The sequence below is a fragment of the Oryx dammah genome, unplaced genomic scaffold (genome assembly GCF_014754425.2).
Source record: "Oryx dammah isolate SB20612 unplaced genomic scaffold, SCBI_Odam_1.1 HiC_scaffold_18, whole genome shotgun sequence".
NCBI classification, from domain to species: domain Eukaryota; kingdom Metazoa; phylum Chordata; class Mammalia; order Artiodactyla; family Bovidae; genus Oryx; species Oryx dammah.
In genome coordinates this window covers 118,591,626-118,603,271 of record NW_024070202.1, presented here as the reverse complement: position 1 = coordinate 118,603,271, position 11,646 = coordinate 118,591,626, and the positions used below count along the sequence as shown (strand labels likewise).

General features: G+C 58.8%; 1 protein-coding gene across 1 annotated transcript in view; it reads left to right on the top strand.

The window, feature by feature from the left end:
• PTPRN2 (protein tyrosine phosphatase receptor type N2) overlaps window positions 1–11,646 on the top strand; it is a 555,617-nt gene that overhangs the window by 468,106 nt on the left and 75,865 nt on the right. Inside the window, exon 14 of the mRNA XM_040259938.1 lies at window positions 197–391. Coding sequence (XP_040115872.1) covers window positions 197–391 — 195 coding nt within the window. The remainder of the gene's footprint in view (window positions 1–196; window positions 392–11,646) is intronic.

Sequence of the window (11,646 nt, the reverse complement as noted above, 5' to 3'; positions counted from 1 at the left end):
TGTGTGTGTCTCTGTGTATCTGTGTGTGTGTCTGTGTGTGTGTGTGTCTGTGTGTCTGTGTGCCTGTCTCTCTGTAGCGTGTCTACCCTTGTGCGTGTCTGTGCATATCTGTAGGGTGTGCATGGTCTCGGGTGAGCCCTGTCCCCGCCGCCCCGGCTCTCAGGTGGGAGGCTCTGACCGGCCTGCTGTCTTGCAGGAGCTGTGCCGTCAGCGCATGGCGGTGCGCACGACCGAGCGCCCCGAGGCCACGCACACGTCCCGCGTCAGCAGTGTGTCCTCGCAGTTCAGCGACGGGCCCATGCCCAGCCCCTCCGCGCGGAGCAGCACCTCATCTTGGTCAGAGGAGCCCGTGCAGCCCAACATGGACATCTCCACCGGCCACATGGTCCTGGTAAGGCCCCGGGCCCTGCCACGTAGAGTGGCCGGGAGAGGCTGGGGGGGCTGTCCCTGACTGCCCAGCCACAGTCTGCCCACCAGGGGAGCGGCTGGGAGAGGTGGGGGTGCTGGGAGAGGGTCCCCGACTGCCCAGCACACTGTCGAGGCGGTGAGGGGAGGGCACCCCAACATCCAGCCTCCCCCCGAGGCCTCCCCAAGGGAGGGCTGTCCCCACTGTACACAGAACACTGGCTCCAATGAGCAGCTGTGGGGTTTGCCCTGGGAATGCCCACAGGTGAGCGCCAACTGAATGCACACGGTTGAGTGCCGACTGTGTGCCAGGCTTTCTGAGCAGCAGCGTCTCAGTGAATAAATGTCCCCCCTACCCCGTGCTGCTTCTCGTGGGAAGGGTCAGCTGCTCGCCCAGCACAGAAGCCTCCCCATTGGAAGCCCCCGCCCGTCCTGGAGCATGTGGTCACTGATGCACGGTTACCATCCAGGTTTTATAAGAGGCGCTCATTCATAGCTCAGCCCCTCGCACCGTGTGGACAGGTCCTGACGGCCGTGGCCCCCGCCCTCCGGGTCTCTCCCTGGTCAGTACCGTCTCACTGGCCACAGTCCGTCCTGCTGGGGGCAGGCTGCAGATGACCCTGGGCAGAGCCTGGGCTGCTGCCCTCCGAACAGCTGGGACCCCGTGATCAGGGAGAAGTGTCCGCCATACTTAGCATCCGGAGACCCGCCGTGGGGTGGGTCCTACACACCACCCTTATGTTAAACGTTTGCTCTTTGTGGGGACTTTCCTAGGTGTTTATCTGCTAACAGCACATACCCTGGGGTGCACCCACAGGAAGCCAAGGTCTTGGTCCCCCCGGCACGGAGACCAGCATAGACGGGCGGCTTAGCAGACGCTCGAGTCCCTCAGTCTGGAGGCGGGGGCTGAGACAAGGCCGGCAGACGTGGGGTTCAGTGGGAGCGCACGTCCTGGCTCTCAGATGGCAGCCTCTGGGCATGTCCTCTGTGGGGAGGGGGCAGGGAGCTCTGGGGTCTCGTGAGGGCCTCGACGAGGACCTCTGACCTCGTCACCTTGGGGGCCAGAATTCCAGGGAATGTGGAGGACACAGACATTCACCCCAGAGCAGCTGGGAGACCAAGTGTTCGCTAAAGAGCTTCGGTGGGCAGCTGGAGGTGAGGCCTGGGGTTGCCCATGGTAACCTCGGTGGGCAGAGGCCTCACTCCTGGATGTGCGAGTCCCAGGGCAGGAGATATAGGTGCCTCACAGACTGATGGACGCAGCTGAGACCACAGGACAGCAGGAAGCCGAAGTCCGGGAGCTCAGCTCTGCTCCCGCCCCTGTGGGCAGAGGGCCCGGGGCTCAGGCCGCACGACGTTCCCAGGGCTCCTAGTGGACGTGGGGGCATCCTGAGTCCCGGGTCTGCAGTCTCCTGGGGAGACAGCTCACCCTCAGGCCTCAGACATGCTGCCCTGCTGCGCCCACAGCCAGCAACCCAGGAAGAGCCTCGCCTGTGGATTGTGTCCCAGTCGTATCTGACTCTGCGACCCCACAGGCTGCAGCCCCCAGGCTCCCCTGTCCAGGGGATCCCCCAGGCAAGGACCCTGGAGTGGACTGCCATTCCCTTCTCCAGGGGATCTTCCCCACCCAGGGATCGAACCCGGGTCACCTGCATTGCAGGCAGATTCTTAATAGACCAAGCCACCATCTGTGGATAAATAACTGTGGTTATATTACTTTAGAGCTGATTTTTTAGAGAACATGTCCCTTTTAGAAAAAGAAATTTATCCGAAAGTTCAGTTTTCTAATAGGAGTCCATCCTAGGGCCAACATGTCAGCGAGGGGTGTTTGTCTGGCAAAGTTCCCTCTGGGAGCGCATGTTGAGAGTCTTTGTTCTGTTGTGATGTTTCCATATTTCCAGACCTTCAAGTTGCAACTTGATGTATCTCACCTCCAAACGGGAGGTGAGAGTATTGTTTTCCATAGAAAATCTTGTCTCTCGGTTCCCTGTCTGACGGCAGGTGTGAGAGGGAGCCTGGTGGTAGTCTCTGGGTGAGTCCCTACCCCACAGAGCTGACCCACCATCCCCCGGCCAGCCGCAGCCCCACTAACGTGGGGCAAGCCCTGGTGACGGCAGCGACCCCCGTCCACCACCATCCAACACAGACGCCCGCATGCCCTGGGCCGGCCCATGGACTCAAGGCTCTCTCTCATTAACCGACTTCGTCTGAACGGGAGTCACCAGCTGCTCTTCCCGACTCGGAGTGGGGAGCGAACCCTGTGGAGAGGGGCCAATGGGGCCACGAGGACGCCGCTGCCCCCTGACCCGGGCCGCTGCCCCCGACCTGGGCACAGAGGGGCCTCTCAGCCCTCCGTGGTCGTTGTCCCCCGCACGGGGCACCAAGACCTGGAGACGGGCAGAAGCGAGTCCCCGTGGCCTTCTGACGCCGTCTCACCCACGACGGCAGGTGGCGCGGCTCGCCTCTTGGGCTCGGGAACCGCGGCCCTTTCTCACGGGGCCGCCTCCCCGGGCCGGGCGGTCGTGTCAGGGGTGCGTGGACGCTGGCCTCACGTCCGCATGGGCTGCGGAGCACCTAAGCCTCAGGACCTGACCCCCGACCTGCTGACCCGTCAAGGCTGCCGGGACACGGGCGTCAGGACCACTCCTGGCACAGCCCGCCCGCCCCCGGGACCACTCCCGGCACAGCCCGCCCCCGGGACCGCTTGCTGGCACTGCCGGGGCCACGAGGGCGGCTGTGCCGAAGCCCAGGCAGACCCCAGGAGCCGACCGGGCACCCGCTGGGAGGCGCGCTCGCCCCGGGGTAGAGGACAGAACGTGCCCCTCGGCAGAGCCCGGAGCCTCTGAAGGGCTGGAGCAGACCGCTGCTGAGCCAGGCCGCTGTGGCCGGAGGGCGGCGGGGGCCGACCTGGTGGGGGCCCTCGGCCCTGAGCGCCCCCACCCCACACCCCGGCCACCCCAGCCACGCGGCGTATGGTCGGAGTCTGCTCCGAGGCCCCACGGTGGGAGCTGCCATACAGGGCTCTCGACACACCAGTCCTCCTGGGGGTGAGAGGAGCCGTCAGCCCTCCCCCCAGAGGAGGCAGGCGGCCCCGCGAGGCCTTCACAGGAGAAGTGCACACAGTCACAGGCTGCGGTGCCAACAACGAAGCCACTGACTGCAGCCACCCGACCAGGGCGGTCTCCAAGACGGAGGAGGCCAAACCAGCTCAACAGCAGGGACAGCCTTCCTGCTGCACCGGGGGTCCCGGGCGGAGGGACAAGACCCAGAGAAGTGGGCCAGGGAGGCAGGTGTTGGTGCAGGCCCACAGGCGGTGAGGTCTCAGGGAGCGGGGAACGGGAGGAGAGTCCTGGCGGCTGCAGTGGGCACGTGGGCAGGGCAGGCCGGCCATCAGGAGCCCGCTGTCCCCAGAGCCACTGCCCCCGACAGGGTCCAGCACAGCCTCGGGGCTGCCAAGCCCAGGGCTAGACCTGGAGATAGATGGACGTCTTGCTGGCAGCAAGGGCACCAGGCCCCCACAACTGGCAGAAGCTAGGAAGCATGACCATATCCTGACCCCGAGTCCCTGATGAACCCTCTGACCTTTGCTTTCTCATCCGCAACACAGGCTCAGTGGTAGCATCCTTGCGAGTTCCCTGTGAGGGTTAAACCAGGGAGGTTAAACCAGGAGGTTTAACCCAGGGAGACACCGAGCCTGTGAACCTGCAGCTGTGACGAGTAAACTGGGAAGGATTAGGGCCAAAATCTGAGTAATTTTCCTCCGATGAAGCGGAGGAGACAAGGGCCTGCTCCCTGGGGACACATCCGGTATGCAGGACACCGAAGCCCTGCATGCCAGTGGCGGTGCTTGGGGGGGCAGGTTTCGAGCCCAGGAGGGGGGCCTGGAGGCTGGGCCTGACCACGCAGCACACAGGCCTGGGGCGAGGTGGGGGCCCCAGCGTCACCACGAGGGGAGCTAGGGAGGAAACGCCCTCGGCAGTGAACCGGGCTGGCTTCTGAAGATGCGTTTCCAAGGCAACGTGACCAGGTCTGATGCAGCAAGACAGTGCTCCGGAGACGGAGGCATCGGGCCAGGGGCTGCATGGAGCTGCGGTCAGCATCATCGTTCACGCCCATGACGGGCATGGCTTCTTCAGACCCACATCCACCCTTTGGAAAGCTAAAGGGTCACCTTTGAATTTACCCTTTCAAAAGGCCTGTTTCTAGACCACGCTTGTCTTCAGAGGCCGACTTGTCAGCATGAGGCTTTGGGGTGGTGCTGAGAGCAGGTGGGGTCCCTAGAGCCTGGAGTTGGAGGACCTCATGTGCGGGGCTGTGCAGACGGGGTGGCCACATCTTCAAGTTGAAGGTCTGGGCCTGGACTGGATCTTTGCATCCCCTTCGCTCCTGGAAAACACAGGAGTGAGCACCCTGAGCGTGAGTAGCAGCACTGTCCCGAAAAACCACGACGTAGGACCTGGGTTCAGCGCATTTCACAGATGAAGACGATAAAACTGAGGGTGGTAAAGTTAGCCCCTGGAAACTGGGAAGTTACCACACTGCAAACCGTGACCGAGGCCGCCTCTCAAAGGGAGGACACTTAACGGACGGAGCCGGGGTCTTTGGTGCCGGGCTACACGGGCGGAGGGCGTGCTGTGTCCACGGAGAGGTCGGCCACTCAGCCCTCACGGCCAGCCACGGCGGGGCTCCCCGGAGCTGCCTCCTTTGCACGCTGACCGCTGGGCCTGCGAGTGCTGGCATGGTCTCCTCCCCCTCAGACTCCTCAGCTCAGGTTAATACTTCTGTGCCCCCAACGGCAGAAGTCAGAGGCCCAAGCCGGAAGCCGCGTCTCTTCCCCAAGGCCCGGTCTGTCGGAGGAGGGGGTGGGCATCCCCAGCTTCCTGGTCTTTAAACTCGGCGCCTGTGTTCCTACCCCCGGAGGCGTGAGTGCCCAGCTGCTGTGGGTCGTTGGCCCTCATGTGGCCTGTCTTAGCCCGGCGGTCGGCACCCTAGATAGGGTAGCTCAGACGACAGAATCTGACTGTCTCTAGTCCTGGCGGCTGGAAGCCCGAGGTCGGGGTGTGGGAAGGTTTACCGGGGCCTCCCTCTGCCACATGGCCGCGGTCCTCCCCCGCGTCCTCACACGGCCGACCCTCTGCCTGCGTGTCCTCATCTCGTCTTGTAAGGACCCATCAGGGTGGCCCACGGCCCACCCACCACTTGATCACCTCTTTCGAGGCTCCACCTCCAGGCAAACTTGCACCCGAGGTCTTGGGGGCCAGACTTCCCCTGCGGGTTTGGGGGACACAGCACGTGACGGGGCCTGAGGCCTGAACTGCGCACGTTTGCTGCTCATGTGAAGGCAGGGAGAGGCCCAAGTCCTTTCTGCCCCAGCCCTCCACCACACAGTGTGCTGGAGGCGATGGGCTTACGCTGCTGGGAGGCAGCCAGCACCCCAGGCTCCGGGGGCGTCTGCTCTGCAGCCCCCACCTGCGGCGAGTGGGCTGGAGGGGCAGCTGGTGGACAGAGGCTGTCTCCTCCCCCTCTGGGTGTAGCGACCCCACCCCCCTGGTGCAGTGACCCCAGGGTGCAGTGATCCCACCCCTCCCCCTCTATGCACAGTGACCCTCACCCCTCCCCCTGCGGGTGCAGTGACCCCACCCCTGCCCCTCGGGGTACAGTGACCCCCCCCACCTCTCCCCACTCTGGGTGCAGTGACCCCCCCCATCCTCCCCAGGTACAGTGACCCCCCCCCCCCCTCCCCCTCTGGGTATGGTGACCCCCACCCCTCCCCCTCTGGATGTGGAGACCCCACCCCTCCCCCTCTGGGCACAGTGACCACACCCCTCCCCCTCTAGGCACAGTGACCCCACCCCCACCCCACCCCCACACAGTGACCCCACCCCCCGCTCTGGGCACGGTGACCCCACCCCTCCTCCTCTGGGAGAAGGCGTGTCTCCAGGAGGGTCCTCAGGAAAGGAAGGTGTTAGCACAGGAAACAACAGCACGTGGCAGGAACCACGTCAGGCTGTCAGCTTCTTACCAGGAGCTGGGGCGGGGACACTGCTCAGCGGGGAATAGAAGGTGCGGGGAGGTGGGGCAACACTCAGACACCCGGGCCTGGGCCCCGGGCTTCTGCAGAGCCGACCCGGGGCCTCTGCTGACTGTGCCACCCGCTCAGCTGGCTCTCCACACAGGGCTGCTCTGGCGCTTCGAGGTTAGTGCCTTTTTTTTGGCTGCACCTCAAAGCATGCGGAACCTTAGTTCCCCAAGCAGGAAGTGAAGCTGCACCCCTGCGCTGGAAGCACTGCGTCTTAACCACTGGGCTGCCAGGGAGACCCCGGTGGCATCGGTGGCTCCTCACTGTTTGGTCCTAAGGGACTGCCATCTCCCCTGCCCAGCACTGGGGGCACAGAACCATCGTTACGTTTTTGGTGGGGGGTGTGAGTTGTCTTGTGATCATTAAACCACTGATTTATCGTTTAAAGTGCTAGGATGATGCCGGAATGACTTCCTTGCTTGTCGTGCCTTCTTGTTGAGAATGAGCTATGTAAGATAGCGTGGGATTCAGCACTCAGTCAGGGTTGGCTGAATTAGATTGAACGCTCAAACACAATCTAAGCTTGTGAGTTAACGTTTCCGAGGGGAAAAAATGGAAACTGGCGTCCAGATAGCACTTGGGAAGTGTCCACTCACATGCACAGACACGAAACGCTCCCCGTGTGCCTGACCGCCTCCCTCAGCGAAACCTGACGTGTCACCCAGAAAAGAGGCCACGTTCTTCCAGCCCAAAGGGCTCTTTTGGGGTCTGGCAGATTTAGAAACACTTGGGAAGCGAAGTGACCGCAGCATGAGTCCAGGCCCAGGGCACAACTGTGTATAAAATCAGTAGTATATAACATGTTGTTCTTGTTGAGCCTCCAAGTCGTGTCTGACTCTTTGTGACCCCACGGACTACAGCACACCAGGCTTCCTGTCCACTATCTCCTGGAGCTCGCTCAGACTCACGTCCATCGAGTCAGTGACACCGTCCAACCATCTCATCCTCTGTCGTCCCCTTCTCCTCCTGCCTTCAATCTTTCTCAGCATCAGGGTCTTTTCCAGTCAGCTCTTCACATGAGGTGGCCAAAGTATTGGAGTTTCAGCTTCAGCATCAGTCCTTCCAATGAATACTCAGGACTGATCTCCTTTAGGATGGACTGATTGGATCTCCTTGTAGTCCAAGGGACTCTCAAGAGTCCTTCTTCAACACCACAGTTCAAAAGCATCAATTCTTCTGTGTTCAGCTGTCTTTATAGTCCAACTCTCACATCCATATGTGACTGCTGGGAAAACCACAGCTTTGACTATGCAGACTTTTGTGGGCAAAGTGGTGTCTCTGCCTCTTAATATGCTGTCTAGGCTTGTCGTAGCTTTCCTGTATAACATGTAGCTTCTGAAATCGCACCTCACCGGTAGTTCATCAGTGAGCTACTTTTGCTCATCCTCCGTCCCTGCCACATGGCGCAGCTGCAGGGCACAGCGCGCGCTCCTGAGCCCGAGTGAAGCAGTCAGGCAGTGTGCTGTCCTGAGAAGGTTTCAGTGTTTGCGGTGAGCAGGAGGGTGCGGCTGGAGAAGGGTGGATGCAGCCAAGTGCCGGGCACAGTCCTTTGCTGGGAGACCCGCTGTCCTGGGAGGCTTGGGCAGGGAGGGGCCGCTGTCCGGGTGGGCAGGAAACAGCAGGAAAGGTCACAGCCCCTCCAGGAACCCGATCCTGCTCCCAGGGTGAGAGTGCTCGGGAGAAGCGGGGCGTCCACACAGCCTTGAACGGCTGGGACCCTGCTCAGCGTGAGGGGCTGCTCTCCGTCCGCATGTGGCCCCTGCGGCTCCCTGAGCAGGGAGAGTCCAGCTCTCCCTTTGCTCAGTTGAGCGCGTCTGCCGGAGGTGAGGGCGTGACCCACAAGCGGGACCCCAGGGGTCACGACCTCTGTCCTCTGCCGGCTTCTCTTCCGGAGTCAGAGGGGAGAGGTGCTGACGAAAGGTGGTCCCAAACCCAAAGGCTGCCTCCCAGGGCGACCCCTGGGCCGCTCAAGACCGTCGGCTTGGCCTCCCCACCCGCGGACCAGGGCGGCTCACGAGGCCCCGTGAGGGTGCGCGAGCCGCTCAGCCCGTGCAGGGCCGCCCAGGCCTCCGTGTACCGCGCCCCGCGTGCCGCGGCGTCCCCTCGCCTCCTCTGCGAGGCCTGGCTTCGCCTGAGTCCCTCTCCGCCCCCCACAGGCTCAGCAGTTGCAATTTAATTATTGTCCGGGTGATTTTACCAAGCACATCTCCGCCCCCTCCCAGATGACCTCGGGGTCGCTGACTCTGACCCTGGTACCTCCCAAGTTTCGTCCTTATTTTAGTTTCGCCGTACGTTTATACCCTTAAACTGACGCTTTCTTAATTGCTGATTTTCACACTCAGCCCTTGTACAGGCTGACTCATTTTTTCCACATCAACATCACTTTTCTCAGTTCTTTGTTTTGGGTAAAATTTCCTCTTGTCCTAAAACATATTCTTCTTGCAGCCCTTTAGTAGGAAAGTCTTCCCATTTTTGTCTGAAAATGTCTTTAATCAATCCTCATACTTGCAAGATAGATGAGACAAGGATCCGATTCTAGTCACCTTCTCTCATTGCTGTAAAAGCGCTGTTTTCTTGCGTCTGATGCTGTTGACAGCCTGCTGTTGGTGTGGAGGCTGTACCTTCATGACGTGCCTTACTTTCTTCCCGACGTCTCCAGCTCCGTTGTTGAGGAACTTCCTTGTGCCCTGTCTTCGTGTGGACCTACTTTATGATATATTTTTCTTTTGCTCCAGACTTACTACGATTCCTGAAGTCAGAATTCCTATCTTCCCCCAGTTCTAGAAGATGAAGCACCATTTACAGCTTACCTCTGGCTGTGGGGTGTCATTCTCCCCCTGCGTCTTCTCTCTCTGCCCCTCTGCCTTGCCTTCCAGGCAGTGTCCCCGGCCTGCCGCCCGGCGGGCCTCGCCCCCTTCAGCAGCGTCCCGTTGACCACGTGGCTCGTCCTCTGTGTCTGCAGTCTCCAGGACCGTACTTTGCATGTGCAGTTCTTCTGTTACCTTTTCCAAGTCTGCCTGCTGCCTTGTACTTGTCCTATATTGTTGAACCTCCTTTGACAGTTCTAAATGTAGCCTTTGACTGTTTCCATGTAATATTAATATTTCTATTATCTAGGTTCCTATGAGCTGAAACTCACACTTGGGTATGTTTGCCATCTGTTGGATTCTGGAATTTAAGATTATAAGCTGCTCATTAGTGGGGCTTTGTCTCTCAGAATTTTCTGTAGCCCATGCTGACAGTGTTGACCTCAAAGGAGAAGTTTTAAGATTGATACTCCAGCCGCTCCTTGCTTTCGTGAAACCAGAACCATCTTTATATCAGCTCCCCACCCAGAGAGCCCCAGGTGAAGTACGTATTGTGAATTTGACCCTCCACCCTAGATGAGGCCACAGATCCAAATGTTTCCCCATTTTGAGTCTGTCGGGAGACGGGTAAGCTCCCTGTGGCCTGAGCAAACACTCTCACTGGCAGTGTGGCCTCTCAGCGCCCTGGCTTGGGGAGGAGGTGTCTCACACCCAGCGCCCTGCCTCCTGCGTGCCCAGTTGCCCAAGGTCTCGTGTGGACAGTGGAAGCCCAGCACTCGGGACTTCCCTTTATGTTGTGAAAGGCAGACTGTGCCATCCACCCCGCATCTCCGGGTTCTCACAGAGGAGGCCTTTCGGGTTACTTGTTCTCATCTTCAGGAACGTGAGACTCATCGCAGGTTAGACACAGTGTGGACGGCTGCTGCCAGTTGCCTTCATGCCACCTTCAGAATCACATCTAAGGCCCAGCTTGACCTTCTACATAGTGAATGAGACACCTCAAGGTGCTCCCGTATTCTGAGAGTGACCAGCCGCCTCATCCAGGCCAGGTCCCACACTTCCCTTTTGTACATGGGCAAAGGGGTCACCAGTCCCAAAGAAGGGCAATGCCAAAGAATGTTCAGACTGCCACACAGTTGCACTCATTTCACACAGTAGCAAAGTAATGCTCAAAATTCTCCAAGCCAGGCTTCAACAGCACGTGAACCGTGAACTTCCAGATATTCAAGCTGGATTTAGAAAAGGCAGAGGAACCAGAGATCAAATTGCCAGCATCCACTGGATCATAAAAAAGGCAACAGAATTCCAGAAAAACATCTCCTTCTGCTTTATTGATTATGCCAAAGCCTTTGACTGTATAGATTGCAATAAACTGTGGAAAATTCCTCAAGAGATGGGAATACCAGACCACCTGACCTGCTTCCTGAAAAACATGTATGCAGGTCAAGAAGCAACAGTTAGAACCAGACATGGAACAACAGACTGGTTCCAAATTGGGAAAAGAGTACATCAAGGCTGTATATTGTCGCCCTGCTTATTTAACTTATACGCAGTGTGAAATGCCAGGCTGGATGACACACAAGCTGGACTCAAGATTGCCGGGAGGAATATCAGTAACCTTAGATACAGAGATGACACCACCTTATGGCAGAAAGTGAAGAGGAACTGAAGAGTCTCTTGATGAAAGAGGAGAGTGAAGAAGCTGGCTTAAAACTCAACATTCAAAAAACTAACATCATGGCATCTGGTCCCATCACTTCATGGCAAATAGACGGGGAAACAGTGGAAACAGTGAGAAACTTTATTTTGGGAGGCTCCAAAATCACTGCAGATGGTGACTGCAGCCATGAAGTTAAAAGGTGCTTGCTTCTTGGAAGGAAAGCTATGACCAACCTAGACAAAATTTTAAAAAGCAGAGACATTTCTTTGCCAACAAGGGTCCGTCTAGTCAAAGCTATGATTTTTCCAGTAGTCATGTATGGATGTGAGAGTTGGACTACAAAGAAAGCTGAGTGCCAAAGAATTGATGCTTTTGAACTGTGGTGTTGGAGAAGACTCTTGAGAGTTCCTTGGACTGCAAGGAGATCCAGCCAGTCTTGTCCTAAAGGAAATCAGGCCTGAATATTCATTGGAAGGACTGATGCTGAAGCTGAAGCTCCAATACTTGGGCCACCTGATGCGAAAAACTGACTCCTTGGAAAAGACCCTGATGTTGGGAAAGATGGAAGGCAGGAGGAGAAGGGGATGACAGAGGATGAGGTGGTTGGACGGCATCACCAACTCGACGGACATGAGTCTGAGCAGGCTCCGGGAGTTGGTGATGGACAGGGAGGCCTGGCGTGCTGCAGTCCATGG